At 40.3% G+C, this 19,525-nt stretch overlaps 2 protein-coding genes across 2 annotated transcripts; both read left to right on the forward strand.

Annotated features, from left to right (window-relative positions):
* The first annotated feature begins 2,289 nt into the window (after positions 1 to 2,289).
* On the forward strand, positions 2,290 to 3,203 carry LOC129780366 (uncharacterized). Its single transcript, XM_055788555.1, has 2 exons — positions 2,290 to 2,444; positions 2,500 to 3,203. Exons 1-2 carry the CDS (start codon positions 2,400 to 2,402, stop codon positions 3,193 to 3,195), a joined length of 741 nt encoding a protein of 246 aa, XP_055644530.1. The 5' UTR covers positions 2,290 to 2,399; the 3' UTR covers positions 3,196 to 3,203.
* Positions 3,204 to 3,807: 604 nt separating this feature from the next.
* LOC129780228 (uncharacterized) lies at positions 3,808 to 4,883 on the forward strand. The gene is made up of 2 exons (XM_055788265.1): positions 3,808 to 3,897; positions 3,963 to 4,883. The coding sequence occupies exons 1-2, from the start codon at positions 3,853 to 3,855 to the stop codon at positions 4,629 to 4,631; spliced, it is 714 nt and encodes a 237-aa protein (XP_055644240.1). The 5' UTR covers positions 3,808 to 3,852; the 3' UTR covers positions 4,632 to 4,883.
* Positions 4,884 to 19,525: the final 14,642 nt, after the last annotated feature.

Below are 19,525 nucleotides of genomic sequence, written 5' to 3' on the forward strand. Positions count from 1 at the left end.
GGATGGCATTAAACGCTCCCAGGAGTCGCCCATGTGGGAAGTGAAAGATGGTATGGATATCCACTTCGTGTCGGCGATGGTGAAGACGACTGATCCTTGACCCTCTAAGTTGCACTCAGCTCCGGTAGAATTTCCCCATAATCAGAGTAGATTTCGATCGAGGTACTTCGCCGTCCTATGAAGTGTCAGATGCAACAAATACATCTTCTTGTAGATAAGTCGAAGGCTACCTCAACGTGTGGGGCCAGCATTGTGAGGCAAGTGCAAAATGCGATCCATCTCTTAGCGTTCACATGACCTAATTTCACGGTAATCGGACCAAAGTAGTTAAGGCCAACCAAGATGGTGGAGTTAACAGGTGGCTCGTAATTTACACTATTTATAATAAAACGTATGAGGAATGGCAAGACGAAAGGTTTGGATTTGTTTATGTTATTACTTACGTTGGTATGGTTACATTTGATTTCGTCGAAGGTATTTGAAGCAGTATAATAAATAAACAGTTGTCGTTGAAAATAGTAACCTAGTAACCTTTATGCATATGCTTCCCCCACTGGCTCGGCTAATGTGATATGATTTATTCAGGGAATGCTTTGATCGTGGTACCGCCACTGGCGCACAATTTGCAGCTTTGTTTTGGTTCATAACGGCAATCAGTCAATGTTTAGTGTTGTTTGGATACCATCTATGTAAATAAATTCAAACTTACGGGATACGTCCGAACGGCAATTCTGACATTACGTTTTACCTTCCACTTCACTTTCCTTGAGGCCAACATAGCTGGCCATTAGAATAAATGGGAACAGTGTTGCCGCAAGAAGGTGTACCATACCAGGAACGGATGGTCGAGCCTTCTGTGTTTCGCATCACTGACAACGGCTGACTACGGGCCTGATTCTCGAATACACTTCACGGTGGAAACGAAATAAACGGCACGCCATTGAACTACGTTTTACGAGCTAGTGAAGTGTCGAAGATAATAATGAGTTTTCAGGCAGAATGAGCACTTTTCAAACAAAAAATCATTAATGAAAATTAACTTCTTCGTATCAAACTGGTATTCAATGTGAGTGGAAAACTATGTTTTCTTCGTGTGATATAATAATCTCATATAAAAATATCATCTGAAGATAATTTGATATTATAATTATAAGTTTAGTGGGAAACTAATCTCGTATCCAGATGTCGACACCGTACCGTTGTCATCGCGGATACGTTTCTTTTCGTTTCCACCGTGAAGTGTATTCGAAGTGTATTCCAGAATCAGGCCCTACGTTTTATATTAGCACTCGATGCCGTGCCACATAGGAACGTTGGCACATTTCGTTGACTACAGACAGAGTTAGTAGGAAAGAAACCTTTCGAATGTACTTTTGAAAACTGATGTTTCCCATAACATAAACGCTGTTTCTTGCAGTCCAATATACTGTTTTTTTTTGTTTGAATTAATCGGTCAAATTTTTCAAAAAAAGTGTTTCCAATGTTTTTTTATTGAATTTAAAACTGAACGAAAAGTATAACATTTTTTGAGATACAGGTGAAACAATTTAGTTTTCGCCTATAGACTCCAGGCATTCCTTAGGAATACAATAATCAGATACATCAAAGGCTTTTCACTTATGATTCTATGGTTCAATTTTCTCGAAAAACGGCGTGTTTTCGCTGCATTAATAAAGCGACTCGCAGATGGAAATGCGATTAATTAAATACTTTTCGATACAATTTATGAAACCAACATATCGTGTCGATTTACATAACGAAGCTTTACCAGTTCTCATGAACGGTAGTTTTAGATATTGTGAGTGAATCTGGATAGCGTCTCGATTTTGCCATCATCAGAAGCAGCACAAACTCCGTACAGCTAAATATTATATTTGTAAGTAATTATAAAGGAAAATGTAGCTTTGTAACAACTTACCATTGATCGACGAAAATATTTAAATATATCATCTTCATTTGTTAAATCATTTCTTACCAGCCTGTACCCACAAGATATAATCGAAAATACCAGGTAAATTAATAAGCTAAATTAATCAAGCGCCTTCTCGAAACGCTTGTTTCAGTCATAGACCCAGTTCTCATCTAATCCCAAATCCATTAATTCCTCAGTCGAACCTTCATACTTAACACAACAGGATGTAGATAAATGATTTTGCGAATTAATAAAAATTAATCAAACCCCAGATAACACCTTGTTGAAATTTCTGCTTATCTGGCACAAACAAAAGTCTATGAAAAATCATTCATAACTCCATTCGGCGAAACTCGATATTGGACCTCAATCGAACATAAATTTCCAACAATCCGATGAAAAAGACTATAAAACCCGTTTCATTGCTAAGCATCGATTATCATTTGAGGTTGAAATTTCGGATTCTCCGGTGCTTCCCTGCAGAGCGATGCAATCGGTTTTCGGAGTATTCATTATTGTGATAATACTGCATGTAAGTACGATTATTAATCTACCCAAAAGCCTGTCGATTTACAGCTCCTGATAAGATTATTTCAGCCCATCGTCAGCGGACTTACGATGCGCTCGAGAAACTTAAAGAGGCTCAGAATGAATTCAACGATTTCCGTGAATACGTGAACTTCGAAGTAACGAATGCTAAACACAACTCGACGGAGACTTTGGTTAGATTCTACTCAACTGTCCTGCAATTCAAAGAACTTTATCTTCAGCACGCTATTTGGAAAGAGGAAGAGACACTGTACCAGATCCAGAGCCAAACGCTATATCCGTCCACCAATCTTGATTACACGTGCCTTGACTTTACCCGCGTTCTTGTTGAGGACAATATGAACGTGGCAGGTGTCCAGTTCACTCATTGTATTCTGGATGTTGACGAGCAGATTAAAGCCGAATTGACTCGTGTTCTTGGCGAGATGAGACATGACAGCGAAGTGGCCATGATGAATGCTTTAGGCTCGTTGAACCAGACAAACATAATCGCTAACCCCGACCAAGTTATCGAAAATATACAGAGCCAGCTGAATGCTTTGAAGAGACTCCCGAACGAGATAACATCTGAACTTACCGTTACCATTCAGGATTTTGGCGCAAATCTGGGCATTATCGGTAACGCCTACCGCGCGTGCCTAGTTCAAAATGATAACATTCTAAAAGCATCCTTTGATAACATCCATACCCAATTGGTTCGTGTTTGCCGGGGAAGACTTATTCAGGCTCAATAAATCAATATTCAAATACACTTTCATGCAACTAAACTATTTTTAATAGCTGAAGCTTAATAAATATCACACTATTCTAATTAAACTTATGCACTGTAGAAGAATGTGAAGTGTAAACATTTAACTAGGATTGTAACCTTGCTTATTGCTAGAATATTGCATTTTATTCTATGTAAACATTATTTCTAACATACATTACAAAAATGTATAATTAGATGCACGTCTGGGCACGCACGGGAACTTGACGTAGAACTGCGATTGTTCCTATTGTTCTGATATCATATGTTGTATTGAGCATAAAGTAAACTTTTCAAATTTATCAAATGAATAATCAATCATTAAATCAAATTAAAAATCCGACAAAATGAAACGCAAACTTCCTAGGAAAGAACATTGGAATGTTGTTACGAAATGCAGTGTTTTAATTCCATTACTGCACAAATTTATAATTATCCAATGCGTAAGATTCCATAAATACTGAAATGTAGGTTCCCCTTGTCAAGTGAGTAATACATGCTTTTTCCAAAACTGAACGTTCAAGTTTTGCTTTCATGTTATCTATATCTATCGAGCCAAATATAAATCCGAACCCGTAAAATGTATTATCATTTCATCAAGAAAGTCTACCGAGGAAGGTTTGATTCATTGTGACCTACGAAGATGATAAACCTGACACTACTGTTTACATTGGTTGCCACACTAACAGTGAGTAATGACGTTTTATTAATATTATGTTGCTTTTAGTAATAACACATTTGACATATTGATAGATATCTTCCGCTCAACGTCCGGAAACATCAAGAGTGGTTCATGTTCTGCGAGATGTTGAACCGTACCATAGACATTACCGGGAATTCATCATCAATGAGATCAACAAAGCTAGACTGAATATGTCTGACGTAACATCCGAATTGTATCGAGCAATGACGGATGTAAAACAGGAGTATGTCAAACTGGCAGTAGATGCTGAAAAAACATTGGTGGACGACGTCAACCGGAACACTGGTGATCCGCCATGTTTGGGTTTTCTTAGGACCACGATCGAACACAACATGTACATGGCAGGAATTTACTTTAGCAATTGCATCGACGACTTGGAGGACAAACTGGATGCGGAAACCCAAAGTGTGTATTTGGAATTACAACATAACGAGAAGAACTACGTTCGGAAGGGTTTTTTGGATGTTTTTCACAGAGAAAATATTGTCTTGGATCCTGAGACGATAAGTTATAAACTCGAGGACAGGAAAGCTAGTTTTCAACAAGTTCCAAAGTCGGTTATAACAGGTTTAACAAATATTGTAGATGGTTTCAGAGACAGGCTGGTCACTGCACGCACTGTATATACAACGTGTCTAGTAAATAACAGAAATCTTCTACAAGTAATTCTCGATAACACAAAAAGACAACTAAACACAATATGTCGTCATGGACTGTGACATTCACAAATGACCTACATTATGACGGCTACTTTCGCATATACATAACTCGCTGCAAAAAAGGAATGCCATGTTACATTTTAACATTGTTATCAGTTAATCAGGATATTTCCACAGCCCCGAAACATCGATTTGCCAAGGGGATTCGAGACTTTTTTAAAAAGGGACTAATTTGCAATATAACTTCAAGCCTATTATCCTCGAACAAATTAACTCCAGCATTCATTTTCTCCTAACGATTGAATGTTTCCCAGACCCTATCCATTGTTACAAATATACACTTTGAAGTTGTGAAAATTTTTTTTTTTTTTAATTCGTTTATTTTTACAGGCTCAGTTACTTAAGTTTAAAGGAGCCGAATTCTTAAATATAATTTTAAAACTATATATATAAACAATTTTCTTACATCTATGGTTAGTAAGGTGGAAAACCGATTACTCGCGGTGTACTCGAGTTTAGGAGGGTGACATATTTTTAGGAGAAGGATGGGATATAAGGAAATTGTAACAATGTTGATGAACACTCAATTTATAAATCTATTCGTATATCTATAGTGTATTTACATTTCAACTTATTCTACTATTTATAGCAAGGGGACGAATTACCCGCAAAGGAAGGAAAGGAGGGTATAAGGATGTAGGGGCAATCACACACGAAGATCTATAGCTTTAAGGAAAACATATATATGGGACATGTAATCAAGGTCTAACCGAGCCAACACATCTCTCACCGGCACATTGGGCTGTCTTCCTCGGGCCCGAAGGGAGTTTTTTAAATTCGATCTGGCGACCAGATACACCTCGCACGACCAAACAATGTGCTCGATGTCGTGATAACCTTGGCCACAAACGCAGAGATTGCTGCTGGCAAGATTGAAACGGAAGAGTAGTGCATCTAACGAACAGTGATTGGACATGAGTCGGGAGAAGGTGCGAATAAAGTCCCGACTCAAGTCTAGACTTTTGAACCACGGTTTGAGGCTAACCTTAGGGATAATCGAGTGAAACCACCGGCCCAATTCATCTTCATTCCACTTGCGTTGCCAGGTGGCGATGGTATTTTTGCGGACTAAAGAATAAAATTCATTGAAGGCGATTTGACGCTGATAAATATCGCCTTCAATTGCACCTACCTTTGCTAATGAGTCAGCCCTCTCATTACCCGGAATGGAGCAATGTGAAGGGACCCAGATAAAGGTAATGACATAACAGCGTCTGGATAAACCACTCAAAATTTCTCGTATTCTCTCAAGGAAGTACGGTGAGTGCTTTTCCGGCCTCACTGAACGGATAGCTTCGACAGAGCTAAGACTATCCGTTACAATGTAATAGTGTTCAACAGGTCGTGAGGCGACACTGTTCAGCGCCCAATGAATTGCTGCCAATTCAGCAATATACACTGAGCAAGGATTCTGAAGACTGTGTGAGGTGCTAAAAAATTCGTTGAGCACTCCAAATCCTGTGGACTCGTTTATAGTGGACCCATCAGTAAAGTACATATTATCGCAATTGATACCCCCATACTTTTCATCGAAGATCGTTGGAGCGATCCTCGATCGTTGGTAATCTGAATATCCATGGATATTTTGCTTCATGGACAGATCAAAATGCACAGAGGAATTGATGTAGTCAGGGAAACAAACACGGTTGGAAATATACGAAGAAGGATCAACCTGCATGGAGATGAATTCATGATATGAACTCATGAACCCGGAGTGAAAATTTAGCTCGATCAGCTGCTCAAAATTTCCGATCACCAATGGGTTCATGACCTTACACCGGATGAAGAACCGAAGAGATAATAAATTGAAGCGATCTTTTAGTGGGAGTAGGCCTGCCAAAACCTCGAGACTCATGGTATGCGTTGAGGGCATACATCCCAACGCGATACGGAGACAAAGATACTGAATTCGCTCGAGTTTAATGAGGTGTGTTTTGGCAGCTGATTGAAAACAGAAACTGCCATACTCCATCACTGAGAGAATAGTTGTTCGATACAACATTATAAGATCTTCTGGGTGGGCTCCCCACCAGGTGCCGGTAATTGTACGGAGAAAGTTTATTCTTTGTTGGCATTTTTTACTCAGATACCTAATATGGGCCCCCCAAGTACATTTGGAGTCGAACCAGACCCCAAGATACTTGAATGACATAGCATGAGTGATCGGTTTACCCAAAAGTTGAAGCTTTGGTTTAGCTGGTCTATGCTTCCTAGAAAAAACCACCATCTCTGTTTTCTCCGTGGAGAATTCGATCCCTAGCCCAATGGCCCAGGTTGAAAAATTGTTCAAAGTATCTTGTAAGGGTCCTTGCAGGTCGGATTCGTTTGGTCCTACGACAGACACCACTCCATCATCTGCAAGTTGTCTTAGGCTGCAATTTTGTGTAAGGCAATTGTCGATGTCGCTTACATAGAAGTTGTACAAAAGGGGGCTTAAACATGAGCCCTGGGGGAGGCCCATGTAAAAGACCCGACTTACTGCCGAATCTCCGTGAGAAAAGTTCAAATGTTTCTCACAAAGCAAGTTATATAACATATTATTCAATAGAGGCGGCAGACCCCGAGAGTGTAATTTGTCCGACAAAACCTCTATTGAAAAAGAATCGAAGGCCCCCTTTATGTCCAAGAATACTGAAGCCATTTGTTTTTTTTCGGCGTAAGCCATTTGAATTTCTGAAGAAAGCAACGCAAGACAATCATTCGTCCCCTTGCCCCTGCGGAACCCATATTGTGTATCTGAGAGTAGGCCATTCGTTTCAACCCATCGATCAAGGCGAAACAAGATCATTTTCTCCAACAATTTCCGTATACAAGACAGCATTGCTATTGGGCGGTACGAATTGAAGTCGGACGCGGGTTTTCCGGGTTTTTGAATAGCTATAACTCGTACTTGTCTCCAATCATCTGGAACAATATTATTCTCCAGAAACCGATTGAATAAATTCAACAAGCGATGTTTCGCCACATCAGGGAGGTTTTTCAGCAAGTTGAACTTAATTCTATCCGATCCCGGAGCAGAATTGTTACATGAAAGGAGAGCAAGAGAGAATTCTACCATCGAAAACTCAGAATCAAGATCGCACCTATCTTGTGGTATATCACGAACAATTTTCTGCACGGGAGCGGAATCGGGACAAACCTTCCGTGCAAAATTAAAAATCCATCGATGTGAATATTCTTCGCTTTCATTCGTTGAAGAGCGATTTCTCATGTTTCGAGCCACTTTCCATAATTTTTTCATTGACGTTTCTCGTGACAAACCTCCCACGAAATTTCGCCAATAAGCACGTTTTTTCCCTTTGATCAAGTTTTTAAATTGATTTTCAAGGTCCAAATACGTCTGAAAATTTTCAGGGGTTCCACGTTGCCGAAAAGCTTTAAATGCATTCGATTTTTCTACATAAAGCTTGGAACATTGGCTATCCCACCATAGATTGGGAGGCCTTCGGGAAATGATGGAACCTGGGATGGGTTTCGTTTGAGCGCGAACCGCGCTGTCATAGATCAAACGAGAAAGGAAGTTATACTCCTCCAATGGAGGTAAACCATCTCTGGAATTGATGGCTAGAGCAATCGCGTCCGCATATTTTTTCCAGTCAATGTGTCTTGTGAGGTCATATGCCATGTTTATAGATTCAGAAGAATTCAACTCAATGGTGATGGAAATTTTGATTGGCAAGTGATCACTACCGTTGGGGTTCTGGATTACATTCCACTTGCAATCTAACGATAGTGAATTCGAGCAAAGCGAGAGGTCAAGAGCACTTGGGTTAGCAGGAGGTTTAGGTACACGTGTTGTTTCCCCAGTGTTCAAAACGGTCATATTGAAGCTGTTACAAAGGTCATATATCAACAATGAACGATTGTCGTCGTACTGTTCCCCCCAGGCAGTTCCGTGAGAGTTGAAGTCTCCCAAGATCAATCGTGGCTCAGGAAGGAGTGAGCACATGTCATCAAGTTGTTTGCGGCTAACCGCAGCTCTCGGAGGCCAATACAAGCTGACAATACAGAGGTCTTTGCCTCTGATGTTTGCATGACAAGCAACAGCTTCGATCCCTCCAATAGGTGGAAGGTCAATTCTAAAAAATGAGTGGCACTTATTGATCCCCAAAAGCACCCCTCCGTATCTATCATCACGGTCCAAGCGTATAATATTAAAATCGTGGAAAGAGATATCATCTCGCGAAGAAAGCCAAGTTTCGGACAGAGCAAAAACATCACAATTGTAGTTATGAATTAAAATTTTGAATGTATCCAATTTAGGGGTAAGACTACGACAATTCCACTGTAAAACAGTGATATCTCCGACCTCTCTATTTGAATTAGACATCAAGAGAGATAATCATTGCAAGGAGGGGCCATGTATGCATCAATTGTTGCAAAATTGTCTTTAATACTGGAAGCATTGAGATGACAAGGGTTCTGATGGAGTCAGAAACATTAAAACACTTGAAGATTTGGTCCAAAAGGTCAGACAACTTTATAAATCCCGATTGGGAAGTTGAACTGGACGGAATAACAGGGACAGTTGGGGTTTTTGATGTCCCCTCGAGTGCTGGGCCATTCGAAGGTGAATTATTCCCACGGAAACCAGGAGGAACCTGATTTTGCTTGTCCGCTGCACTCGATTTTTTAGGCATGCTAACAGGGGGTATCACCGGAGGGGCTTGTCCTTGAACTTTGGGAGTGGTCACATTTTTGCGCCGGGGATTCCCTTGGAAAATGAACGGTGTGCCCCCATTAGCTGTGTCCGCTTCTATTTCGTCAACGGGCAACGTGGCGAAGACATTTTGTGTGTTGATTGGTTGTTGTTGTTGGGCCAGTGGAGAAGCGCCCTTTAAAATATCCGCAAAAGTGCGTTTCGAGCGTTCCTTCAAAGAGCGCTTCTGTTTCTCCCAGCGACTCTTGTAATTTTCACAAACTGAGAGCTCGTGTGGGGATCCCCCGCAATATGGACATTTATGCTCAGTCGCACTGCAGGATTTCCCCTCATGTTGCTCTCCGCAAGTGGCACAGCGCTCCTTGTTGGCACAATAATCCGAAGTGTGACCAACTGACTTGCATTTGTTGCAAGTCATGGGCTTTGGCACGAAGAGTCGCACAGGTAGTCCACCATAACGTAGTCAGGGAGGGCGGCACCAGCAAAGGTGACTCGAAACGAGTCGGACGGCGTAAATTTAGTTTGGTCCCCATCATGGGAAAGTTTCCCGAGTTGGCGACAGTCCAAGATTTTCACTTCCATTGAGGGGAGCTTCTTGAACTTGCCTTTTCCTTCTGCTTTTATTTGTTCGCTCGTCAGACCCGTTTCAGTTATCACCCCCTCAATTTCTACGTTATGGGAGGGTATAAATGTTCGATATTCGAGAGTGAAATGTTGATCAGCAACAATCTCGTTTGCGTGTTTCCGTTCATTCACGACAACTCGCAATTTGTTCGGTCTAACCCTGCGAATTTCAGATACAGAAGTGTATCTGGCCAGATCTTTCATGATCTGAATCACGTTAAGGTTTTTTCTTTTCGGTTTTGGCCGGAGGAAAACAACCCAAGGGCCAGTTCCAGGTGCATCTTCTGGATAAACTCTGACACGTGGAGCGGAGACAACAGAGGGGGAAGACGAGGACGAGGACGAGGACGAGGACGAGGACGAGGATGAGGATGAGGACGAGGACGAGGATTGGGTTGGTTCGGAAGCATCAGAAGGGGGAAGCGAAATCGATGATGGGAGAGGGGGAGTGGAAGTAACAGTGGGTTGAGAAGGGAGGCTTGCAATTTTCTTAGAGGGGGGCTTGGTAGGATGAGCGGATTCGTCCCCAGAAGAATTATCTTCCTTATGAGGGACTAGTTTATGTTTTTTCCCAGATCTTATATGAGATTCATTATCGGAGATCTCCATCTCTGGAGATCCTCCACTATTCTCCATTTTACAAAAAATTTCTGTCTTATTTCTAAATTATTATTGATTTTAACAATAATCTTAAAAAAAAAATAGCAAAAAAAAAAAATTATGATAATAATATCAAACAATGAACAAATGAATTGAATAATATTATTAATAATAAATATGTGTACCTTAATATATAAGTTGTTCCAATAATGCACTCTACTGCCCTAACCAGGGAGAGACAGAGGCTACGCGCTACGGAGACAACACAATAGCGCAAGAATAGCTTACGCAGCCACGTGATGATGAATCCCGTTTGCGACAGTCACGCGATGGCGATCCCGTTATGCCGAATCAGTTCAACAGCCGCAATCCGGCTCGCTGCAAGAGCGCTGCTTCCTTTGTTCCTTTCGTCCACTTCACAAAAGGTCAGGTCGAAAGCGGACAGCAATGACCTTCACTCGTACCAATAGCACAATAGCAAAAGTGGCAACGCACAATACCGACACTGAACTTTACTCGTCAAGAGTTGGATAGCGAATGTTGTGAAAATTTGTTTGAAGTTCTTTCAATTTCTATACATTTCGTTTTGATTGATTTTAATTTCGCCGTCGACAAAGCAGAAGAAACGTATCCTATACCCAGATCATCTGATCCCAGGTAATCTGCCCTATCTATAAAAAAGGTGATAAGTTGGATTGTGGGAACTATCGTGCCATCACAATCCTGAATGGAGCCTACTTAATTCTGTCTCAGATCCTCTTTCGCCAATAGTATGTAGATTTGTGGGAAGTTATCAGGCCGGATAGTGGAATTGGGGGGAATGTGGTCACCCAAAGGAACATGCCCTTTTTCTGTGTCCACATACCGCTAAAATTTCCGTGTTTCGAAGAATATTGTAGCTCAATATATGGTAGTTCAAAATAGTAAGCGGGTTTTATTATGGAAATTGAAAATAGTACATTTTTTATTATTAGAAAAAAAGTTGAAAAATCGAACATTTTTTAGTGAGGAGGTAAAGTGGTCACCTGTGGGGTGCAAAGTGATCACTCGCACATATTACTCTAGAATGGATAGATTTATGTGTGTTTTCTTGTCCATATTTGTTGAAATCATTATTGAAATAGTAGGTACATGTATGAAAAGAGCTAGGCATATTCACCTAGAGTCGTAATTGAATTTTTTTCATACGTACAAAAACGTAGTAAGAAGTGTGGTATCCTAGATTTAGTGTGTAGTTGAAATGACAGCTAGAGTGTGTTGATTACTACGTTTAGATAGATATATATATATATATATATATATATATATATATATATATATATTGGTTTTTGAGCATTTAATAGTGTTGTGTGTCTTGTATGTCGGAATATCACAAGAAACACATAACGTTTTTCATAATGAGGCTTGGTTTTCGTTGGGGTGGCATATTTCTCCTGGGCCAAAACCACAAAAGAGACCCCTTTAGGAGCAGAAGCTGATAAGGTATATCAGCTTTCCAAAACAGAACATTGTCAGTTGTCAGTAATCCTCCACTGACACCATTGCCCCAACCACCCCCCCCCCCCCACATTAGTTATCCATTCATATAAAAATTCGTCAGTAAAAATATTCGTCATGAAAATTTAAAAAAAAAATTGTTCGGCTGTTAATAAAATACAGCTTTCACGTGTGAAACACAGTGCCTCTTAAATTCTATAAGTGTTGTTGCGCATTTAATATGTATTGGCATCGAGCTGTAAACATTTATTCCTTTGAAGTACAAAGAATTTTGTGAAGCACATAACAAGAAATTAGGGGTATCATTGGCTAAAAATAGAATGGAAGAACAAAAGTCTAAATGAGGAGAGATGATTGATTTGTACAGCTGTATTTTGCTGCAAATAGTTAAATCGTTTTTCAATCGGCATAAGGTTCCATACTTCTTGGCAATTCTCTTGATGACTTTGTCAATGTGAGTGTTGAACTTGAGTTCATCAATAATCACGCCAAGATATTTAATCTCCCATACTCGATCAATAGTCTCATCATCAATTACGTTTCCAGTAGACCGATTTTGCGAGACTACCATAAATTTAGTTCTATTTATATTCATTTCAATTGCTTATACTTCAACCATCTAATTAAAAAACGCGAATCTCCATTCAAATGTAAAACGACCTGATTCAAATTATTCGCTGCAATGAATAACACAGGTTAAAAAGGTTAAAATCACAAAATCGTAAAACTCGTCGCAAGTCATTCATGTACATAATAAATAAGAGGGACATAATACACTTCTCTGAGATACTCCAAGATTATTCCCTAAGGGACTGGACATTGAATCATTAAAAATAGTTCTTTGGGTTCTGTCATACAAGTAGCTTTCAAACCATTCATATGCAGTACTCGTAATTCCAAAGCGCTTATTCGTATTCAACAACAAGGGCCTAGAAATTGTCTCGAAAGCGCGTTTCAGATTCAAGAAAACAGCAATGATGGTATCTTTACATTCTAATTTCTCTCTTCATTTTGCCAACACCAAGTTCAATGCGGTTTCGCAGGAATGACCTTCCCGATATCCCGATTGTTCTGGTATTAGCAAAGCGTTGAGATTTAAATATTGAAACAGCTAAACAGCAACAGCTCCACTAATTCTAATATTTTCTCTGATGTGTTCAAAATGTTGATGGGACGAAACTCTTTGACTTTAAACGTTCCAGCAATCTTTTGAATAGGAACTATTAAAGATTTGTGTATGTGTAGTGGGCAACAATATCGGGATGAAATGAAAAATCGATCTTCTCTGTTTTTCCTAAGATTTCCTGGACTAACACAATTTTTTGCTAACGAACTCAGCAGCAAATACAATTAACCTTATCAACCAGCTTTCATATGGTTCCTTCAACGTTCCTGTAGGATCTTCCCATACAGAGATATTCAGTTTGAATGCAAAATTACCCCTTCGTTTTTGATGATGAATTATTCAATAAACAACCATCATACCGCAAATCGAAAGGCAACTTTGAGAACTCCAATAAAGTCTGCACAAGGATAATTTATTACTTTAATGAAAAAAAAATAATTTTTTTGCATCGATTCCAAAAACATGGTTTTTATAGTGCTTTACATAATCCACTGTAATTCTGCAAATATCGCAGTAAGTTCTAATGTCTGCAGGGAAATTTTTAGCCTAGTGTACTCCCTAAACACTGCGAACGTTTCATATTGATACGTTCAGCCAAAATTTGGAGTACAAAATCGTACCAGAAGTACAAAGTCCTACGCGACTCTCAGAATGAACGAATCGCAACTTTCGTCTTTATGAGTTTGTGGGTGAAGAATGCGTATATGTGTGGAAATGCGTATGTATACGTGTAAGTATCATCACTCCTTGCAATTCTCGTACCTACAAACGCAAAAAACGAAAGTTGCGAATCGTTTGTTCTGAGAGTTGATTTTATACTTCTGGTACGATTTGCGATTAAATGGTCCTCTGATTTACTATAAACTTTAATAAATCGTCTAAAAAAAACTAGAAGTGGGTTATATCCGTGATATAACCGCAAGGTGGACGTAGGACTACCGTTGCCTTAGCATTCAATAAGTAACAATCATTTATCTTTCGAATAAGGTTATTGCATACCACTTCATTGAGCCGTAAAATAATTATTAACGCTCAAAAGATAAATCGATTCCTCAACGGAAACCAAGCGCCAATAATATTGCAACACGGCAACGCTCGTCAACACCCTTCACGTGCAAATGTAGAGGCTCTGAAAAATCTGAAGTTTGAATCAATTTCACCAATTCCTCGTATTCTCTCGACTTTTGATTTTTCCTCTACTCGAGAGAGACCTTAAGGGTAATCATTACAGCTCGGACAATGAGGTGAAGGCAGCTATGTATGTGCGTTACTTACCAGTCTACAATCGTATGTTATTGAAAAAATCCTTCTACGCATGTGGTCGAATTTCAGCAATGAGTGAAAGTGAAATGATTGAAAGTATGGATGTCCGCTGTGCCATGGCACCCCATTTCTGTGCCATTTTTGTGTGGCACGGCACGGCCCAAAATAGGAAATGATGCTGTTGGTCGCGATTGTATCACGGGACACCTAATCGTTTTTGCAAATGCGAAAACGAATCTATTTGCTCCGACACATTTCCATGACCTCTTCTCGACCTCTCCACGCAGTGGCAAAATAGAAAATGATGCTCTTGGTCTCAATTGCATCACGGGAACCGAATGCGCAAATCTTCCTTTGCTCGAGCGCATTTGCAAGCAAGTAAAAGAAATCACAGCCTGTATGTATTTGCGATGACGGTTTCTCCAGTTGCTTTGATTTTACGTCCGTGTTCGGGAACACATTCCGATCACCACAGAAGCAATCATCATCAATGAGTTAGATTGTTATGATTTAAATAGCCTGTTTTCAAAGCAATTTTACAGCTATTGAAAAAAGTTTTTGGGTCAATAATCAACAATCATATAACTCGTGGACTTTTTGTCTTTCGAATGAAATGATTATCATAGCACTCCATTCAACCGGAAAAGAGGTATTAACGTTCAAAACCTTGCAGTCCAGCGTCACACTCTCGTTTTCAAAACTTCGAATTTAAACCCGGTACAGAAATGAAAGAAGTAGTCCTACGTCAAAAACATACAAGGGAAGGGAATACACTAGGCTATAAGTTTGTTTGAATTACAGTGGATTTTGTAAAGCACTATAAAAATAATGTATTTGGCATCGATTTCAATGCAAAAAAAATATTTTTTTTCATGAAAGTAATAAATTATCCTTGTGCAGAATTTATTGAAGTTTTCAAAACTACCTTTCGATGTGCGGTGCGATGATTGTTTCTTGAATAATTCATCATCAAAGACGAAGGGGTAATTTTCCATTCAAACTGAAATATCTCTGTATGGGAAGATCCTACAGGAACGTTGAAGGAACCATATGAAAGCTGAGTGCTAACGGTCATTGTATTTGCTGCTGAGTTGGTTAGCGAAAAATTGTGTTAGTCCAGAAAATCTTAGAAAAAACAATGAAAAATCGATTTTGCGTTTCTTTCCGATATTTTTGTCCACTACACCTACACACACCAAGAGAAAAATATGTACGTAACATATTCCAAAACCTGAAAGTTGTAGCTTTAAAATGATGTACAACCCACAGGTGTGCGTTAATGTTTCACGAAGTTACAGCATGTCAGAAATCACTTAAAATTTCCGACTTCGCATCCTGTTCCTCTAGTTGTGTGAAAAAAGTATTCTACAAAGAAATGTTTTAGGAGGCATTCTTTTTTCTTCGTGCATGGAAGCAAACGATGAGCAATGAATACTGCGACAACGTGTGATATGTTGTGTAATTTTGTGTGAATTTAAACATCGTGCACATGTGTAAGTGTTTTCAGTAAGACTGGTATCCGCTCACTGCAAACAGTACATCTTCTATGACGAAGTGTAGGAAGGATGCAAGCGAAATGCACAGGAATATAAAGATCATTGATCATAGGCGGGAAAGCAGTGTATTATCATCTTCAGTATGGCCTACATGAACTTTCTCTTTCTGGATGCTGAGTTCGCTGTAGAGTTGTTCGAAAACACCAAGCGCTTGTGAGTCCTCTTCAAGCATCGTCCATGCTTCGTGCTCATAGAGAACAAACCATCGAGTCTCAAATGATTCCGACAGCTTACCTGAGATCCGCATAATGCACCGCACACTGTTCATCGTTGTCTGAATCAGTCTTGTCAGCTTTCGGGGGAAACCGTGTTCGTCCATAGTCCTCCATAGCTGTCGTCGGTCGATTGTATCATACGTGACCTTGAAGTCAGCGAAGATGTGGTGCGTAGGGACCTGATACTCGCGGCATTTTTGGAAGATCTGCCGCAGTGTAAAAATCTGGTCCGTCGTCGAGCAACCGGGCATGAATCCGGCTTGATAACTTCCCACAAATGTACTTACTAATGGCGATAGATCTTTAGCAGAAATTTCCTTCGACTTGCACTGTGGTCACGCGTATTCTAGATCTTGCCCCTCGGAATACATTCAAGGCGTGTTATTTGGCTTAAGAAATCTCAACTAAGTATTAATAAATGACGCTAGTTAATGCATACGTTGAGACAAAGGTTCCACAGGGAACGTTAACGCCATTCAAGAAGAAGAAGAATTTCACCCATTGTCGAGGGTGGTACGTCTTCGTTCTTCACTGCACCGGTATAGTCCTCCTCAGCGCCGTCTTAGTCTCCTGTTCGCGCGCTGTTCAGGTGTTCATCGTAGTGCTGCCTCCACCTTTCGATCACCTCGCGTTCTTTCGTCAAGATGCCTCCTTCCTTGTTTCTGCACATTTCGGCCCGCGGTACAAACTCTTTGTACGAGGCGTTTCTTGATGAACTTCCGCGATTCTCGGGAACGATAAAGCAGCTCCATCTCCTAATACTCTTTCTCTTCCAGACGGCGCTTTTTTCCCGAAAGAGATGTGTTTGCTGCCTTCGATTCAGTCTGTATCGTTCCACGTTTTGTCAAGTCGCTCGTTGCGGTATGGCTGCGCGTGGAGCATCCTTCTCGTTCAGGAGTGCTCGGCACTCATCTGCGAGTATGTATGCAGCTGCTGCGAGTATGTTGCAGCAATGTTCGGATCCTGTAGTCGTCGTAGGTGGTACCGTGGTGAGCGCTGGTGACTTATGTTATTGACGACTGACAGTTTAGAACGCAGTTTGACCATCACCAGGTAGTGGCCTGAATCGATGTTAGCGCCACTATAGGTTCTGACGTCGATTATATCCGAGAAGTGCCGATCGTCGATCAAAACGTGGTTAATTTATGGTTCTGTTTGCTGTGGTGATCTCCAGGTGTAACGGTATTGGAGGCTGTGCTGGAAGAAGATGCTACGTATGGCCGTGTCTTTGGAGGCAGCGAAGTCGATAAATCTTAGACCGTTTTCGTTGGTTCGCTGATGGGCGCTGCACCTTCCAATAACCGGTCTGAACTCTCTTTGGTCGACCTGAGTAGGATTGGGCGATTTTGAATCGATCGATTTTTTTTCCATTTCGTTTTCCGATTTTTTGGATCGATTCTTTGTATCCGAAAAAATTGGAAAGATCGATCTTTTTTTTCGATTTTTTCGATCTCAGAATTTTTTCTACAGTGTGCAATGATTTTAATCTAACCACCTGACAAATTTTATAAGTATAATGTCAACATTTGGATCGCTTTCGAGAATGTTGTAGCCAATCTAGGTTGAGCAGCTGTGTATGTTTGGTCTAGGATAGGGTGATCTTGGATAGATATTTAGAAGATCGTTTTGCTTTTATTTTATTTTTTCAATCTAAGACAAACTTTTTGTTATTTTGTTTTTTAGTATAGGTCGGTATTTGATGACATTAAAATATCATCAAACACCGCTTACATTTTGAATTTTATAAACATAATGGCGTTTGACCGCTTTAAAGGGCTTTATTTGGCTTGCTAACAAAGACACTTTGATCATTCTTCAATCTAATTCCGTACAAACCCTGACAGGATCAGAACTAGCTACAGTTACTTAGGGGCGCAATCTACTGCAACCAATGACTCATACGATCACTGCACTGGAAGGAGAAGTACTTTTTCTCCCAGGGAAGATAGTCACAGTGTTAAAAAATCTAAGGAAAGTAAGGTGAAAATTTATTCTTTGGAGTAATATTTCACAATGCGTATGATTGGTACAATGTATCACAATATACCAGTTGTTGAATTTGTAATAATGCTTTTTCAATTATTTATTTAATTGAATAATTCCATGATGGTACAAGATCAATGCCCTGAAAAACATTTAGTTTCTGAGGTGTAATTTTTTTTGTGGCCTTCATGTTGAAAAGCAAAACAAACTGCTGTTGATTTATAAATAAAATCATGAAATTTTTATTCCATATTTAAAGAAAAGACGATACTCATATAGAATAAGTAGACAAATTGGAAAAAAAAACTTTTGATTTTTTCAAGATCGGTTCGGCAAAGATCGATTTTTTGTATCGATTTAATCAGCGAATCGATCCCTACACCGTTTAGAAAATCGATCCGCCACGATGGACCTTTTTATAAAGATCGCCCAATCCTAGATCTGAGCGTTCAAATCACCGATGACGATTTTGATGTCGTGTTTTGGGCAGCGATCGTATTCACGCTCTAGCTGCGCGTAGAATTCTTCCTTGTCGTCATCGGTGATAGCCGGATGGGGGCTGTGGACGATAATAACGATATTGAAGAAGTGGCCTTGCATCCACAATCTGCGCATTCTTTCATTGATCGGCTACTAGCCAAACACCCGTTTCTGCATCTCCCCCATCACGATTAAAGCTGTATCCAGCTCGAGTGTGTTGCCGCAGCTCTGGTAGATGGTATACCCACCTTGGAACGAACGCACCATCGAACCTTTCCAGCACACCTCCTGCAGCGCTACGATGTTGAAATTGCGGGCTCTCAATATTTCCGAAAGAATTCGGGTACTCGCAAGAATATTGATAGACTTGCAGTTCCATGTTCCGAGTTTCCAATCTCTAGTTCGTGTTCTTTGCGTGGGTCTAGTCCGATTGTCCTGTCTCGAATTTCTTTGTGAATATTCCTGTGCGTTTCATTTTTACGAATGGCTTGCCAGGCCTGCACCCTGTCTCGCCGGAGGACCGGCGTGCACAGCTCTTTTTAGAGTCCCCACTGGCACGAAAACAGTGATCAGCCGCCCCTGACATGGGAAACAGACGCTGTTTTGAGCCGCACCTCCATGGTGAAAAGACGCTCGGATAGGCCCCCTTCTATGTCAGCATACGACCAAGATCCCACCGGGATTAGGTACCTGATCTTCACTATGGTTACTCGTACCCCATTCGTACGGGGAGGTAGGGATAGGAGTTACTGGACAGGAAGCTGAGGACCACAAATGGTCATTTACCAACCAACCAATCGAATGTATATCGAAAGTCAAAAACAGTACTGGTCGGACTCAATTATATATGTCTCGATTCTATACAATTTTGGACTCGATTATATACAGTT

The sequence above is a fragment of the Toxorhynchites rutilus genome, chromosome 3 (genome assembly GCF_029784135.1).
Source record: "Toxorhynchites rutilus septentrionalis strain SRP chromosome 3, ASM2978413v1, whole genome shotgun sequence".
NCBI classification, from domain to species: Eukaryota; Metazoa; Arthropoda; class Insecta; order Diptera; family Culicidae; genus Toxorhynchites; species Toxorhynchites rutilus.

Coding starts and splice junctions, on each gene's coding strand:
- LOC129780366 (XM_055788555.1), top strand. CDS start 2,400: ATGCAATCGGTTTTCGGAGTATTCATTATTGTGATAATACTGCAT. Junction 2,445..2,499: donor TTATTGTGATAATACTGCAT/GTAAGTACGATT, acceptor GCTCCTGATAAG/ATTATTTCAGCCCATCGTCA.
- LOC129780228 (XM_055788265.1), top strand. CDS start 3,853: ATGATAAACCTGACACTACTGTTTACATTGGTTGCCACACTAACA. Junction 3,898..3,962: donor CATTGGTTGCCACACTAACA/GTGAGTAATGAC, acceptor ACATATTGATAG/ATATCTTCCGCTCAACGTCC.